This window comes from Haliotis rufescens, unplaced genomic scaffold (assembly GCF_023055435.1).
Source record: "Haliotis rufescens isolate VD_foot unplaced genomic scaffold, xgHalRufe1.0.p SCAF_28, whole genome shotgun sequence".
NCBI lineage: Eukaryota > Metazoa > Mollusca > Gastropoda > Lepetellida > Haliotidae > Haliotis > Haliotis rufescens.
This window is the reverse complement of record NW_025963979.1, coordinates 3,747,921-3,765,765: the sequence shown is the minus strand read 5'-3', so window position 1 is coordinate 3,765,765 and position 17,845 is coordinate 3,747,921. Positions and strand designations below refer to the sequence as shown.

The 17,845-nt window shown below is 41.3% G+C and overlaps 1 protein-coding gene across 5 annotated transcripts; it reads right to left on the bottom strand.

Moving 5' to 3' along the window:
* Positions 1 to 966: 966 nt before the first annotated feature.
* LOC125384166 lies at positions 967 to 9,157 on the bottom strand. Of its 5 annotated transcripts, none has more exons than XR_007222971.1 (3): positions 8,784 to 9,157; positions 2,717 to 2,788; positions 967 to 1,586 (listed from the first exon to the last, which is right to left on the bottom strand). XR_007222971.1 is itself a non-coding variant. In XM_048402672.1 (2 exons), the coding sequence occupies exons 1-2, from the start codon at positions 8,788 to 8,790 to the stop codon at positions 4,588 to 4,590; spliced, it is 3,642 nt and encodes a 1,213-aa protein (XP_048258629.1). In that variant the 5' UTR covers positions 8,791 to 9,157; the 3' UTR covers positions 4,167 to 4,587. The 5 variants fall into 5 exon arrangements, 1 of the variants encoding a protein (XP_048258629.1); XR_007222970.1 differs by having other exon boundaries at positions 972 to 1,586; positions 2,714 to 2,788; XM_048402672.1 differs by lacking the exons at positions 967 to 1,586; positions 2,717 to 2,788 and adding an exon at positions 4,167 to 8,222.
* Positions 9,158 to 17,845: the final 8,688 nt, after the last annotated feature.

Here is a 17,845-nt window from a genome sequence, read left to right as displayed (position 1 = left end):
TGAACAAACATCAGTTCTCACATAATGATATCCTTAAATTTCATGTCCAGACTTCCAGTTTGTACTGAGAAAAAGAAAAAGTCATTGACAATGTGCTCACTTCAGCCTTTGGTCCTAGTGAGATGATAATAAGACTATTTGTAATGGTACATGTACTTGTTATATCCAAAATACTAACTTCATTGAAATTTGCCTCACCCTAGTTTTATGGTACTACAGTGAGCTCTTCCTCAGTTACTGTGAATTCTTTTATTAAAAGGGATTGAGAGTTAATTTGACACTGGAGTTGTAACCACTGCTCATATATGTGTATTCAAATAATATAACAACTATGTGCTTAATACTTCACAAATATCTCCAGAAATAGACATTTTAGTCATAATTGCAGAAATACTTTATGAATGACCCCTTCACTATTGCCTTGATCTTACACTTCAACCCTTCATGAGTTATCACTTTTGAGTGTGAATTTGACCTTCAATATCAGTGATAAATATTTCAAAAACATTTCAAAGAGCTATCCAGCACATAAACCAAATGTGCAGTCCTTTGGTAGAATTCAACATATCATTGACAAAAATATGAAAGTAATGTAACCAGTATATGTATAAGAGTCACTAAGACATCTGCAGAAAAGGCAATTTAGGGGAAAATTTAGTATATATAGATCACACATGACCTTTTTCCAACTTCGACCCCTGCCCAAAGGAAGAGTTAGACCACAAACAAACTTTTTGTCTGGTTGTGACTTTGACCTTTGACATAACAGATCAATGTGTCATCAGATGTTTTCAGAGCAAAGGAAACATGTGTTATTTATTCTTGAGATGCCCAAGCAATACATGGTTTCATAAGATAAGTGTGGCTATTAAGTGAGGCAAAATCATGAAACATCCCCATTTACACAGCTGGCAAATAAAACATAAGCAACAATCAAATCATCAATTTCTTTTATTCATATTCCTATAGTATATCGCACATTGAACAGTGTTCACATGATGGTTCCTGATGCAGTATGCAATTTCATCCTATTCTTCAATACTCATAACAGAGTGTGATAACTGTTCGCTTGACAGTACCTACGGATAATGTTCACCAGTTCAGAGAACTTACTTTCCCTCAATCCTCCTTTTCTTTCTATATTGTCATGGATGAACAGGAACCAGGATGAGGGGATACCAGTTGGACTCTATCTCTGCAGCATTGTGTTAGTAGAATTGTGAACTTTCCATTTGGTGTTTGGGTCCACATTTGAAGACAATAAGTCCGACTGATCATTCCTTTCAAGTGTTTACCACATGGCTCAAGACAAGAATTTCCTGAATGTCCTGGAAGAATTCCACTCCAGCTTGGCATTGGTTGGTCTTCTCACATTAGGCAGACCAGCCTTTGTGTGTCCCAGTACCATTTGGCATACAACTTCTCGGTCGGCCTCCATTGAAATAACAGGACCCTCGTCATCGCTGTCTGCAAATCACCTCTGATATCTGAAGGGGTGCACCCTCTGTTTAGGACTCCCTTGTCTGGTCCTTCCAGACTGTCAACCTGGAGTACTCATCCAGGGATCTCAAGCAGGACTTCAGTTTCTGCGGCATAATGTACAAAGATTTTAGCAATCAAAAAGAATTGTTGCCACATGTACTTACAGATAGAAGGCAGCAAAATAACTTAAGTTATCATATGTGAGTCTTGTTATATGCTAAACATTTAAGATAATCACATCTCAAATATCAACCAGACAAACCAGTGATTAATGTTATGAACTCGGTCAAGACAAACCGTTGAAAACTATTATGGACAATATCCCACATCACTGTGGTATGATTACATGCGATCAATGAGCCTACTCAATCACTACCTTATCTATTAATTAGGCTTGGGACCGCCTCCGTGGTCTTGTGGTAGAGCGTCCGCCCGGAGAGCGGAAGGTCCAGGGTTCGATCCCGGGCCGCACCATACACAAAGACGTTAAAAGATTGTACTTGTTGTTACCCTGTCTGGCGCTCGGCATTAAGGGGCTAAAACAAGGACTGGTCGGCTCGGAGTCAGTATACTGTGTCTGAGTGGGGTATTCATGTTAAACTGCGGCATGGTATCTCAGTGAGCTAGCACTATAAATCGGCATCAGTCCGGACTAGTACAAGCAGCCACACACACATACACGTGCATGCACGTCGCTATATAAGCGCAATAATCTTGGACGCGACGTTAAACCCAATTTCACCTCACCTCACCTCACCTCACCTAATTAGGCTTGGAATGCTGGGAATCTTTTTAAGTGATGTCATTTTGTGATTGTTTCAACTCATCAACATGGAAAAATATATATTTACAATCCTTGTCATATAGCCAAACTATTGCTGGATGCAGTGTTAAATAAATGAGTTGGCTTTAACACTGCTTTGAACAGTATTCCAGATATATCACCGCATGTTAGCTTGATGTGGGAAGAAAGCCCTAAGTGATGCAGGTCTTTGATGAATCCCACGAGCATGTGTATAATGCTGACAAACCTAGCAACATAATCGGGTAGAACCAGGATTTGAACCCATGACTATAGGTTTCTGCCCAAGCCCAAGAGATGCAACTCTGCACAGAAAATTGTAGTGCCTTAGATAATAGGACATCCGTGCCCACAGCGATAAGGAACAAACTGAAGAAATATTTGCAAAATAACCATATGAACCAAACAGAATAATTTCAAAATATTTACCACTGTTGCTCTTCTATGGTCTTTCATTGCATTGATGCTGCACAGATGACTGTCTCTTTTATTCATCCGGACATTCTACAAACATAAGCAGCATTCACATCACAGAAATGTCCAAACTGTACATGTTGTACATTTGAATCAAATGAAAAGACCCCGGTTGTGATTCCGACTTAGAACTGCCCTAATTATAATAATTCATGTCAAACATTCAGAGATGACATTTATCCCCATATTTAACAAATGTCAAAACAATATTTTGACAACAAAGTCAGGGTCATTCAACACATAAATTACATAGGAAATAACTTGTTCGACAATGCAGAGAGATCCTCACCGAGGTGAATATCATTCCATGAATTATTGCCAAATTTTCTTGAAATGCAGATTAATGCAATGCACCTTTATTTCTAGGCTATTTGTTTGGCTTTTCCATGGCGCTGTTTTGACAGAGATCTAACCTTGATATGACACTTTGTTCAGAAATGATATGAATAAAAGAATACTTTATTATTCCCGAGAAAATTTGGGTTACATTGTAAAAGCACAGAGAAACAAGTATAAGATTCATGATTTAAGTTAAATACACTCATACATACACACACAAACACAACATCCAAACACCAGGGTTAGAAATTGGCACTAGTCATTTTGACATTTTAAAGGTTTTGCTATATGCTATCATTTTAGGACTAGTGGACTGAAAGTGTTAGTTTCTACCACTGCAAACACTAATCAACTAATGAATTGGGTGGTCAGACTAGGTTGTCATCATACTCTGAGGGCATGGATCTTTGCTGATAATAACAATCACTAGATTGCCTGGTCCATGTTCAATTATTTACAGGCTGCCATCACAGAGCTGGACTATTGTGAGTGTGATGTTTCACATAGCATTGAAATATACGATGATGAATACATGTAGTTTGCGCCAGTTAGGTTAGAAGGAACTGTACACTTGTCACACATCGACAGGACACAGGTAAAGACTTGATGATATTTATTGGCAACACTCGAAACGAACCGCGAAACCCAAGCGAGCCTCCCAAGACATGCGAGCTACCAAGGGGAGCTAACCCTGCTTACATTAAAGCATGCCAAGCAAACCTGCGTTGGCGTGACTGTCTTTTTTTTCTTCATGATAAACGTTATCTAAACAAACCATAATGAAGGAAATAGGCGTGAAAAACAACTTGGTAAGTAAACAATGATGTAATAAAGATCCAATTTCTGGTTAACCATGAAACCAATTGGTAAGTAAACCATCATAGGGTAGACTGCCCTCTGGTCGATGGGGATTATTCTGCCCCTCACAAACATAACATTTAATAAACAAACATAACATTTAATAAACAAACACAATACTTCAAAAGTCCAAAACGTATTCATCAAATCGCTTTGGTCGTTGACGTTGACGCGATGGCCTTGAAGTTGAAGATGACTGTATACCTGGGTCAGATTGATCCGACGCAGAACTGATGTCGGTTGTCGGATGATTGTCATCAAACACGTCATTCTTAAGCGGTGGCAGAGGAGGAGTAGAAATTTCTAGAGGAATGTGCGGAGTCTCCGGTGTCTGGTGAAGTGTCTCAGGTGGGTCATCATCGATGTCAGATGTGTCCTCACTGTTCGCTTCATGCACACGTGTCTTGTTCCAAAGGGGGACTTTAAAACATTCTGAGAGCTTAACTCTGTATGAAGTGTTCCGCAGTTGGGTCCCAACGAACTTGCGGACATTGCACCAGAGGCCATCTTTGGTGACTACTAGGTAACGATTCCGTGCACATGTTTTATTGCGATCGTTATGAAGGTACACCAGGTCGCCTATCTCAATTTGATCAATAACAGGTCGATGACTCCGAGGAGCCTTGGATTTTTCACTGTGACTGTGTTTTTTTTTGGCGATTAACATGTTGCTCTGTTATCAACTGCTTGTCGGACAGAGGCAACTGACAGTTTGTGAATTGGTCTCTCTGGGTCCACATCTCTCGAGAAGACAAACCTCGTGAACGAATGCGTGTGTTTAGGCGGGCGACAGCGATTGCAAGAGCTGTTGGTGTAGTGGGGCCCCGTACAGGGTCTTGGCGCACAAGCTCATCCTCTAATTCTTGTATGGCCTTTTCAGCAACTAGGTTCTTGTTCACATTCTTCACTCTGCCTATTTCTAGGGTAATTCTATGTTGCTGGAGACGTTCATCCGTGACTAGACTGCTAAAGCCTGGGGCTGGGTCAGTGCGGATAACAGCGTGAGGGCCATCAAGTGGACGGAATTCAATGCAAAGACGAATCAATGCCTCACACAGGGTGGAGCCACGCTCATCGGTAATGATGCACGCCGCAGTGTAGGATGTGACACATTCACGTAGAACGAGGATTAGTTGTCGTTCCCTGCGCATAACATCTGACGCAAATGCAAACCCAACAGTTTCAGGTGGATCACTGGTGCTTTGGTCCACAACAACATGAGGTGTCTTACGCAAGGAGGCCCACCGGTGACAAGATTTTGAGACAGTGTTTATGGATCTGTCAAGGTCCAAAGCAAAGAAGTATCTATGGCATACTTGCTTGAGTTGGTGTGCAGATGGATGATCCAGTTGTATGTGTAGGGCAGTCAGGACTCCGTCTAATACTTGTCTTGGAACAACAATGCACTCTCTTGGTGAACCGAGTGACTCAGATTTTCGGACAACTAGCAATCCATCCTTGGAGATGGTTGCTGTATTTAGGTATCGTTTGACATCCCTGATGTTTGTTATCTTCTTGGATGGTCGGGTACCTTGGAGAAGATGAGCATGTGTTCGTCGAAGATCCTGGCACTCCTCTTGCAAGGAACGCCAAGCAGACCTGCTTGTGAAAGGAAGGCGGGTTGTTCCATTCATGATGTCCTCTATAGACAGTTGTCGAACAACAGAGCTTTCTGTGCGCTCAATGAAGGAGCAGATTTGGCAAGAGGGATTGTCACATTCTGGTGCATTTCTGCTTGCAAAATCGGATGGCACATTTTCAGAACCAGCGAGGTGTTGTATCGTTGCTTGGTAGCGGCTAACTGTCGATAAGAAGGTAGACACCCGAGGACTAGCAGAGAACTCCCCACGGCATAACTTCTCAAATGCCAAAACACATGGTCTACTGTCGGTAAGGACACATGCTTTGTGTTTTGACTGGATAATGAAAGGACTGAAATGCTTTGTAGCGATAGCAATTGAAAGGGCTTCCACTTCACATGGTAACCATGCGACCTGTTGTCGCCGAAGCTTGGCACTGAAGAATCCTGCTAGTCGTGGCGAGTCACTACGTGTTACATAAAGTGTTGCTCCAATTCCTGGCTTCCTAACAGCACCATCAGTTACAATCCAGAGTTGGTCATCGGGGTGGGGCAGTACTATGGATTTGTTGGATGCGAGAGCAGTCTGTGCTGTTTTGAAGGCATCGAGCAAAGAATCAGACCACAGAAGCTTTTCACTAGACTGGCGACCGCCTACTTCAGCATCAAGTGGGGCAAGGAGTGTGGAACAACCAGGTATTACACGGGACAAGACCTTGTAAGCTCCTATAAATGACCGTAAGCCAGTCACTGTTTCCGGAGGTGAACAAGAAGCCAGAGTTGATATGCGGTGTTGACTTGCCTGAATGGATCCTTGGTGCCATTGCCATCCTAGGATGGTTGTTGTCCTGGGAGCAATGACTGTCTTGTTAGGAGATAATCTGAGATTGTTGTGTTTGAGCGCTTCAAGTACGCGTCTCCAATGACGAAGTAACTCATCCGGGCTATCAGCACCACAATGAAGGTCGTCAGCAAGCTTAGCAATCACCCCTTCCTCTAAAAGATCCCCTAGTACGCGGCACATGAGCTCCTCCAATGCAGTTTCAGACCCCGGCATTCCCATTGCAGACCTGGCATATACTCTCACACCACGGAACGGGGTCACTACACCGCAGTATTTCATCGACTCCTTGGACAGAGGAATCTGATAAAAGGCGTTGGTTAAATCTGTGGTTATAATGTACTTCCACTTGGCAATCTGTCTTAGAGTAGAATCGACATCAGGCATGAGGGAAGGTTGTGGCTTACTGTATCGTCCTACATCAGAGAAGGCGGTCACCAATCTGTAACCACCACTGGACTTCTTGATTAGGAAAGAAGGGTTGAGGTATTCTACTTGGATACCTGCATCTTCAGGTCGTACAAATACACCCATCCGCTCAAGTTCATCGAACTTTTGTTGGAGCTCAGAAAGTTTATCTCGTGAGTATTGCGGGACACGACCCTTCCGTTGTGGAGGTTGTACAGGTCCCATGTTAACAAATGCTTGAAAGGGGCCTGAAGCACCATTATAGCCATCGATATGTTGGTTAAACACATCGTCTAACTCTGTAAGTAGTAACTCAAACTGAGATTTGGTATCTTGCGGGAGGATATTGTCTGGGTCTACACAAACAGTGGATGAGAAACCAATGTCCTTAATTTGAGGGGACATAGTTGGTGGTAGCAGATGTGCCGGCTCAACATCATAATCAGGGTCGCAGTCAGGTATAAAAACTGGGCGAATCTGGCAAAAGTGCTTGTGTTTCTTGAGCAGTTGTGGAGTGTCGGACAGATTCGGGATCCTGATTTTGCCTGAGACGCTTGAGATAATTCCTAATTCTGGCCAAGTGGATGATAAGGTAGAGCGTCCAGGTCTGGTATCTATGCGGGGTTCTATGGCAAATGTGAAATCCGAAGGAGCAAAGCTTTCAGGAACCGGCACCTCAATAAAGTCTCCAGGCCATATGGTAGTAGAAGTGTCTGGGGCTCTGAGTACACAAGCTCGTCTCACAGTATGTTCGTCACCAGTTGTTTCTGTGGAACCGTATGTGTATGTCGTGCCATCACCAAGTATGATCTGATGTTTTGCAGGGCGTACTGCCACATCGTTGGCCTCCATAAATGGTATGCCTGCAAGGACTTCTACATCCAGGTTTTCCACCACAAGACCATTAAAATCGAACTCCTTGTTGTCGCGTGTGAAAAGGATTCTTGTCTCTCCAACGACCTTCAGTGGGGAAGAGCCATCTGCCTGATGGGCTGACTGAGAGCTAGTCTTGATGTCAGCGCCGAAGCCTGTTGCTGTTGAGAGGCGGATCATGTTACCAGTAGCTCCACTATCTACAGTGACTCGTGCCGTCTGGTGGCCACAGAAACAGTACATATAGGGCGACTGACGGACTTGCACACGAAGAGTGGAGACAGGTTCAGTAGATGGCACTGCACACGCATTTTCAACTGTATCACTAGCATCGTCAGCAGGGTCATCAAGTATACTGGCAATTTGTCTTGCTTTGACCATGTATCTCCGGTCATGATCTGGAAGGGACTTGCACTCGCTGAGATAATGAACGTGATCGCTGCGTCCTGCAGCTTTACACAGTGGGCATGATTTTTGAAACTTTCTACCTGTTTGTTGTGCTTTAGCAAAACGTGAGAATGACGAGCGCTGTTGTGAAGTGTTTGTCCTCATAACCTTAGCATCCTCTGCAAACAAAAATACTCATTCAATACTTTGTATCCCCCCTGAGGATGTCTGTGAACCTCCCCACAAACCCTGAACATGCTGAAACAGAAAACAACTAACTTGTCTTTATCTTTTCAATGTTTCAGTGTGAATTTGTTAAAGATTGATAAGCTGTCATTATTCATTGTAATCCATATCTCACTTTCAGGTGGTTCAGGTGGTAACACTTGATTGGAATTGAATGCCACATTTTGTTTGACATGCACTTTGCCAGACTTATACCCTTGGTAACTAACCCTCATCAACAAATCCCAGCGTTATGTTGAGAATAAGGACACAACCCCTAAACTGTTAAAAGTCCTGCACCTGTAGCTCTTATGCAAGCCAAAATAGAAATACCATGTCACAACAAACACTTGATCATAATAATAACAAAAGGTTTCCGAAAACAACAAAACTAAAAGGTCCGTTGACGTTTACAGTAGTAACATGGAGATCAGGAAAATACCTAAATCAATCCATTCCATAAGATCTCTGTATAGAAATCATGGAACAATATGTCTCGAAGCCCTGCTACGTACCTGGCATCCGCAAGCTGCTCCTCCTTCGGCTGTCAATCGAGTTTACTTGACGTCCTCGTTGTGGATTTCGACCGGGATTTCCGTGTTAGAGGTGACTGAGAACAATGTATCGATACACGAGGTAAGCATATCGCAATCATGGTGTACATCGATTACACGAGGTTTGAGTGTTTGTTTACATTTGTGTTCCAAAATGGCGCCCTCGGCCATACAGGGAATTATGGGTAGACTTGCTTGTCCCGGAATAACACGAGTTGGTCACGAATGACGAGCGGTCATTTCTGCAGCTGTTACGGAAAGAGACGAGGTTGGCCGATTACAGTTCATACAGGCCATATTGGGAGCCGCGGGGATTTCGACAGTGTGTATTAGGAAGTATACGTACGTCGTGTATGGAATATGCGTTTGCCTACAATGCAAGACAGTGTGACAAGGGATATCCCAGCGGACGTAATATTCCTACAGCAGAAATGTTTCACAACCTTGATTGCAAGTAAAATAAATGCAATTAAACTTGCAAACACAAATAATTGTTAATCACCTAAAAACAGTTTACATTAGAAATTAGCCTCTGCTCAAATTTACTCATGATTCTGATTGGGAGGTGCAACTTATCATTGAAAGATCACATGCTTTGAAGTTTTAAGTAGCAACCCCTAAAACCCCCCTTTTGGGTTGCACAGACCACTTTCACCCCTATCGGAAACACATTAAATGGCCTGGCCGGGCCCGTGTGCGAAATACGCATCAGTCGGAAAGCGCACGTTAAATCTCCAAAGTAAGTAAGTAAGATTAGCTCAATGTCAAGGTCAAAACTGAGTCTTGCGAAAATGTCAAGAAACTGGACAACAGGTATACTATATATTTCATATTTATTTTAGTAAGTAGGAAATAAATAGTAATTTTATAGAAATTTCATTTATATATCTTTCGGCCAGGAATCAACATGTCTCTCCAGATAACAGACAGCAATTAGTAGCCCTTTTTGCCAAAACAAGGTGCTGTTTTCGTCCGAGAAAGCAATGACATTTTGCTGAGCTGCCGTTTTAGCCTCACCCATAAGAGATAACCTAATAGATCGGGTGATCAGGCTTGGTGACCTGGTTCATGGCATCTGACAGTGACCACCTAACAGTGTGGATTGATGTTCACAATATCAATCACTGGATTGTCTAGAATCTTGGGCCTACCTTAAGAATACAGTACCTAAATTTTCAAACAGGTCACAATACCCTGTGATGTAATTCGTAGTATTTTTTGCTTGACACACTGGCAAAACAATGCCTTGTGATGTCAGGGGTCATTGGGTGTGCATATATATGCTCTTTTCAGTGGTCTATCGTCTCCATACGCTATGTTGTTGCATAAGTATTAATTATTTGTTTACTAAATATTGTTTTAAACATATTTATTTCACAACTTGTGAACTGGATGGGTAAACAAGCAAAAACTTATTTGAATACCGCTCCAGAATTAGAATACAATATGATATGACATAGGTACAGTCAAGAAATACAATTATATACATGTTCTTATTATAGAAACTACGTTGTCGGCGCTGTCAGGTCGCATTTTTAGTAGTAATAGTATTATAAAATTAAGATGCTATGTAAAATCACAAAACCTATTGGATAGCTCAATGTAGTCTTGTACTGATTTAAGAATTTCTAAGTTTATTTTTGTCGTCCTTTCAGGATTACCTAATAGAATTGAATTTAGATCATATCCCTTAACATAATAGTACATATTCTGTCTTAAATCATTGTAATTTGGGCATATGAGAAAGAAGTGAAGTGCATCTTCAGTGTGATGGTCACAGCTACATGCAGGATTATCTGATAACTATTTATAACAAGTGCTTGTTTATGAAAGCACCTTTCTTTTCTATATGCTTTTATTTCATTTTTTACTTATTACAGTGGTTAAAATGATTATAAATATAAATTGAAACCTATAATGTGCAATAACCGGGTTATAGCTGAAACGTCACCTTGGCAAAACGGCACTGACTGGCGAAATACTCGCCGAAAGCGAAAACGGCGATTATTACTTGACGAAAATGACTCCTTATTTTTTTTTTACCTTAGTAAAATAAATGAAATTAAACTTGGATTGATAACTTGCAAAGACCAATAATTGTAAAGTGTTAAAACAAGTGTACATTAGAAATTAGCCTTTACTCCAACTTATCCTATACCCGACTCAATTTATTGTGATAACATGCTTTGAAGTAAAATATATGGAATCAACACACATCGTCTCATACAAACACAAACAGTTGTTAAACGTTGAAACAAGTTTACCTTCGAAATAGTCCCCTACTCCAATTTACTCACCGACTCTGATTGGCAGACACAGCTCACTTATTGTGAATGTATTTTTCACTTTAAAGTTTAAAGTACTCAATGTCAAGCTGAAACTGTATTTAAGAATCCTAACATGGTGCTGTCAGATCACAATTTTTCACAATGGCCTTTCGATGTGTCATTTGAACATGTTGAAAGGTTTTACAAGAGATATTTGACAGTAATAATTGATGCTATTTCTGCCCTTACATTACAACAAATAAATCAGCCAATATGGAACTATTTTATTGATATGTGGCAACAAACATACTTCAGGCTGTACAGTTTACAAATGGGTTAATATCTATGTCATCTTGTTCCTCCTTATGTCTGGGCAGTTGCTCGCTTACAATTTACAGTTACAGACAGAAAATACCAGAACCGTTAACTACTACAAATCAAATACTGTATGGGTTTCACTGAAAGTGTCGCCACAACTGAAAATCTTCAAATACCTGTATTTGGCTACAACTACGACTATTTTTTTTCTGTTCCTGCCTATTATCCTCAGGGAAGGATGCAGTGATTTATTTAAGTGCACACATATATCACAGTTAACTCCTGAAGTCTATGAAAGTTATTTACAAGTTATACACATAAGGACTTAAAGGTGGAGAATGTATTGATGTCAACTTCTTTATTATGATGATCACAACATTTCGGAGTATGTACTTACTCCTTCATTAGGTGAATATTCACAATTCTGCTCCAAATGCTTAGATCAATGCTCATATTGTCAACCATATTTGCCATTTTTATATCATATTCATGTGTATGATACATTTTATTTCTAATAATGGCGTAATTTGGACACACAAATATAAAGTAACCCAATACTTGCTGTAACGGGTGACAATGCTTGTCTAAAGAGTTGACTAACGCGATCAGGTGGTGGTCAGACTCGGTGACTTGGTTAATGCATGTCATTGATCCCAATTGTGTGGGTCGATGCTCATGATGTCAATCACTGGACTGTCTGGTCCATACTCGATTATTTACATATAGCCGGAATATTGCTTGAGTACGGCATAAAACAACAAACCGAAGCATAAGTGCGGGATGAGTGATTTGAAATTAGCAAGTTTTATGTGACCTTCAATCACTACAACCTGATCTGAGTCTTGAAAAGATATGACTTTGATTCAGTGAAAATTTGCATCATGATAGTTTCAACTGTAGATACAGTTAATCTGTTTTTGTACAGTTTCTGTTTATTAAATGTATATGTTGTTCAAATAAGCTTTGCCTCTTCACCAACCCTCTTCCTCTTTTGGAATAAATAGTGTCTAATAGTTCAAACACCATCACCACTAATCATCCTAGTGAACACAACAAAGAACTGCACATCAAAAACGTCATTATTATTATTTCTGATCTCTGATAAATTAGAAAAAAACTGTTATCCAGCAAGATACATTTCCTTGGTCCCAAGAAGCATGTTACATAGTAAACTGACTTGATAAGTTGAATAGCAGTCAGCGTGGTTGTAAAGGCACAACTGACTAAGTTGTTGTTGTTGTTGCATTAGGTGTTTAAGAGGTCGCCTTCTGCCTAGGCAATTTCGGCTGACCTGTCCCTCTTTGGGACTCCTGTGTGTGAGAAGGGTTCACATATCTATTGTGAGTTCGGTGTTCACATAATTTCTGTTTTTGCATTGATATGATTTCATTTTTATCCTTGGCTGCTCTGTTTATAATGGTTCGAGCAGCTGTCCATCTCTCAGAAATAGAGTTAGTTTGGCCTTCGCTATTGCATCTCTTGGCTTTAGGAGATCTATGACAGATAGCGGATCTAACTGCAATTCTTGTTTTAACCTAGCCCGGGCTGGGGCATGGTCTTAACATTCTAGTAACAGGTGGTCAATGGTTTCAGCCTGATTGCAAGATGAACAAACCTTGTCATAGTGCTTTTTGTGACCAAGTCTGAGGCGTGAGATAGCAGTTTCAATTTTCCTTTCATTTCAGTATGAGTTTGGCTTTTGTTGGACCTTGGGTTGAATTTTGTATAGCCATCTGCCGATCTTACTTGCGTCCCATTGGGTTTGCCATCTTTTTGCTATGGAGGCTTTGATTTTGCTTTTTATCTCTAGTTTACTAAAGGGAATAGGCTGTATATCCGCTTTGTCTAGAGCTAGCTTCGCCAGTGAGTCTGCTTTTTCATTTCCATGAATATCTATGTGAGAGGGGATCCAACACAGCTCCACCTGTTGCCCTTGGTCCGATAGTTTTGTATATTCGTATAGAATATTGTTGACTGTGTTTGGCCTGGAGTTTGAGTTTCTTCCACTGATGGCCTGAAGTGCACTTAGCGAGTCTGATAGGACGACTGCCTTTGCTTCCGGGAGTTCCGGTATGAGTTTGAGTGCATGATGAATTGCCTCCAATTCAGCCGTGAATACTGACTGACCATCGGGCAAGCGAACTGAATGTGCTTGGGGTTTGGAGCTGTGGATATGGATCCCGTAACCAGCACTGTTGTTGATAGGATTCTTGGATCCATCAGTGTATATATGGGCCCAGCTGTCCCAGGTAGTTTGAATTTTAGTGATAGCTACTGATCGTAGTAGGGTTGGGTTTTCTCTTTTAGTTACTTCTGATGTTAAAGCAGTGTCAACTTTGGGAGTTTGTAAAGTCCAGGGAGGGTGTAACCCTTTGTAGTGACTTTCTGGAGGCTGAATGTCATCGCAATTGTGACTTCGAATGAGTTCACGTACTAATATCCCAGATGGCTTTAGTGAGGGATTTTTTCGAGCTAGGGCCTCATCTCGAGCGTTTTTGTCTTGCCATATCTTTTTAACCAAAGGGTTTGATGTTCGTCCCCAGAACGATAATATTGCCTGCTCTCGTCTTAGTTTCAATGGGAGTTCTCCCGTTTCTACTTGTAGTGCTTCTAGTGAGGTGCCTGTCGCTGCGCCTGTGGCCAGTATTAGGGCTTTGTATTGTATTCTGTCTAGTCGCCTCAAGACAGTATTTGATGCTGAGTGAAAAGCCTCACAACCATAGTCAATTTTTGATCTGATAAGAGCTTTGTAGAGGTCCAGCTGAGTGTCCCTCGATGTGCCCCAAGATGTGCCTGAAATTGCCCGTAATACGTTCAGGTCTTTTTGACATCTGTTTTCCACATATTCTATATGCTTGCGCCAAGTGAGGTGTTGATCAAGGATAACTCCAAGAAATATTGCAGATTTATCGAATTTGATAGGTTTGCCTTTTATGGAGACACGGGGTATCATAGCATCTTTCCCCCGGCGTTTGAATAGAACTCCAACAGTTTTTTCACTTGAAAGGGTGAATCCCCATTTATTGCACCATTGATCTACTCCGTCCAGGGCTGACTGGAGTTTTTTTCTGATTTGTGAGATATCTCTGTGCTTTACCCATATTGCTCCGTCATCAGCGAACTTAGAAGTTTGGGTAGGAGAGTTGACATGGTCAAAAAGATCATTGATCATGATATTAAACAGGGTTGGGCTTATAATGCTGCCTTGTGGCGTGCCATTGTCCAGTGCCATAGGATCCGATCGATTGTTCCCTATTTTAACTGAAAGCGACCTGTCTTGCAGGAAGCTGTCTATGAAGTTTGCCATGTTCCCTTCAACTCCATTTTGTGATAGTTTTGAGAGGAGTCCGTCATGCCATACCATGTCGAAGGCTTTGCTGAAGTCCAGAAATACTGCGGCTAGGTATTGTCTGTTTAATTGGGCTTTTTTTATTTCATTTTCCAGTCTTAGAATATGATCTAGACACGAGTGTCCCTTCCTGAAGCCACTTTGGTCAGGTTTTATGTGGTTGCCAGTTTCAAGATGATGCATGAGCCCTTTTTGTAACCATGGCTTCCATGGCTTTGCACATGTTTGAGGTGAGTGAGATCGGTCGATAAGAGTTTGGTAGGGCTTCGTCTTTCCCTTGCTTTAGCAGCGGGATAACCGCAGCATGTTTCCATGCTTTGGGGACTTCTCCTTTGGACCATATCGTGTTATACAACTCAGTGAGTAAGCCTTTGGTTTGATCAGGTAGGTTTTTCAATATCTCGTAGCTGGTTGTGTCAAGACCAGGTGCTGTGCCTTTTCTATGTTGTATCGCATCATCAAACTCTGTCACAGTAAATGGTATATTGTATACCAGATGCTTGCTTTGCGGCCGTTTTGAGATCTTAGGCATAAGCATTTTTGCCTGTTTGAATTCTTCGCTGCAATTTGTGTTGCTGCTGACAGATGAGAAGTGCTCAGCTAGAATGTTGGCCTTTTCTTTGACTGTATGGGCGTTGGCTAACTTGGGAATTTTTGTGGGTTTACGCTTACCCCTGATTGCGTGTATTTTGCTCCAGACTGTTTTAGACTGTTTTGTTTTCTCATTAAGGGATTTGCAGAAGGTCTGCCATGACTCTTTTTTAGAATCGTCTATGAGTTGTCTTACTTTCGTCCTGGCTGCTCGGACTTGGGCAAAGGCTGATTTATCCCTTTTTGACCTATTTAGGGCTTTCTTTCTCACTCTCCTATCTTTTGCTATTTCCCTGTTCCACCATGGTACCGGCGTTTTGCCAGTTTTGTGGTCTTTTTTTTGGAATTGATTTTTCAGCTGCGGCAATAATTGCTGAGGTGAGATTTTGGCAAAAAAGATCAGGATCATCCGAGGCAATTTCTGAGGACTTGAATGATACACATTCCTTCCTGTATTTAGGCCAGTCAGCCTTTGCATAGTCCCATGTGGGCTGAGGATTGGGCTGTTCCTCTAATTGTGGTGGGCTACCTATGTAGGTGAGTATAGGAAGGTGATCGCTTCCCCAAGTGTCGTCATGGACTTGCCATTGGCAATGTGAGGCGGGGTTTTTGGTGGCAATTGTGAGATCAATTGAACTCCACGTGTTGTGGACTTGGTCATAACGTGTGTGACTGCCGTTGTTCAGAGTTATGAGATTGTCGTCCTCAACCCATTTCTCTACCATTTTGACGTATTTGCATGAATCATTCCTGTCTTCCCAAAGAGGGCTGTGGGCATTAAAGTCACTAAGGATTATCCCATTTTTGCCTACTACTTGAGCTAGTCTTGTTAGCTCTTCCATGTTCGTTTCATGGGTAACCCTGTGATATATGTTAGCTATGCGTAATTCGTTGGCATTTGCCAGTTTTAGGGAGATTACTTGGGTTTCAAGGTTCCCTACGTTTGCTTCAATATTTTTGGAGGTACAGCTGTCGTGGACAAGAGTGATTAGTCCTCCTCCCTTGTTGCCTGGCATAAGTCTTTTAGTGTCTTTTCTATATTGGGTATACCCAGGTAGTGTGAATTTGGCTTTTTCACTGAGTTTAGTCTCCTGTATTAGAATGACATGAGGCTTGATCACCTTTTTTTTGACGAGTGCAGTCAGTTCATTGCCGTGGCTCTTAAGGCCATTTGCGTTCCACTGTAGTAAAAGTACTTACTTACTTACTTACTTTGGAGATTTAACGTGCGCTTTCCGACTGATGCGTATTTCGCACACGGGCCCGGCCAGGCCATTTAATGTGTTTCCGAAAGGGGCAAAAGTGGTCTGTGCAACCAAAGAGGGGGGTTTTAGGGGTTGCTTATATAGAATTTGGGAATTTTGAGATTTGGAATAGATGCCGATGGGATTGGGGAGGAGAACTAAGGGAGCTGGGTATGGTGGATGTTGGTTTGTTTATGTGATTTTGATTTGGTAGGTTATTGTGTTTTTAGATGCGTTTTATTAGTTCCGTTTTTATTAAGAATACGCCTAAGACCTTCAAGTTTTCTAGTTTATTTTGTGGGTTTAGTATTGCTTCTAGAGTTAGAGCCTTGTTTAGATTGAGGGTGGTTTGTTATGCGGTTCGATGTGTTAGGTAGTGTGTGCAGTGGATGAGTGCGTGTTCTGGGGTTTCTGTTTTTTTGCAGTGTGGGCAGTTACCTGTAGTGTGTTTTTTAAAAAAATTTATGTGGTTATTTAGGTTGGTGTGTCCTGTTTGGAGTTTAGTGATTACTCTGTCGATTTTTTTGGATGGATGGAGAATTTTTGGTTTGGTTAGTGGTTTGCTGAGCACTTTTTTGATTTGGCTATTTGAGTTTAGATATAGGTTATACCATTTTTTGTGATTTTTTGCTTGTTTACACTTTAAATTCTGATTTTGAGATGGGTAAGTTTAAGCTTATTTCTGGGATTTTGAGGGATAGTTTAGCTGCTTTATCGGCGTTTTCATTACCGTATATTCCTACGTGGGCGGGTATCCACAAGAAGGTTATTTGTTTGCCTGCCTTAGTTAGGTCGTTGGAGCTTTTAAGTATTTGATTTATTAATTTAGGTCGGTTTTTGGTATTTTTGTTTTGGAGGGCTTGCAGTCCACTTAGGGAGTCGGTAAGTATTAGGATTTTTTTGTGTTTTTTTTTATTCTTGATTATGGAGGGCTGAGGCCATGCCCATTAGTTCTGCCGTGAATATTGATTGGTTGTTTGGGAGTCGGAAGGATTGTGTGGTTTTAGTTGGTTGTGTGGTATGGACTCCGAAACCTGTGTGTTTGGAGGTCGGATCTGAGGATCCGTCCGTGTAAATGTGACACCAATTTGGCCAATTTTCGTGTATGTATGCTAGTGTGGTAGTTTTAGCTATGTTTGGGTCGGTTTGTTTATTTATTTGGCTAGCTAGTGTTGTGTCTATTTTGGGTATTTTAAGTTTAGGGGTGAAGATATTTGATTGTTTGCAGTTTTGTTTAAGATTTTTAATTTGGTG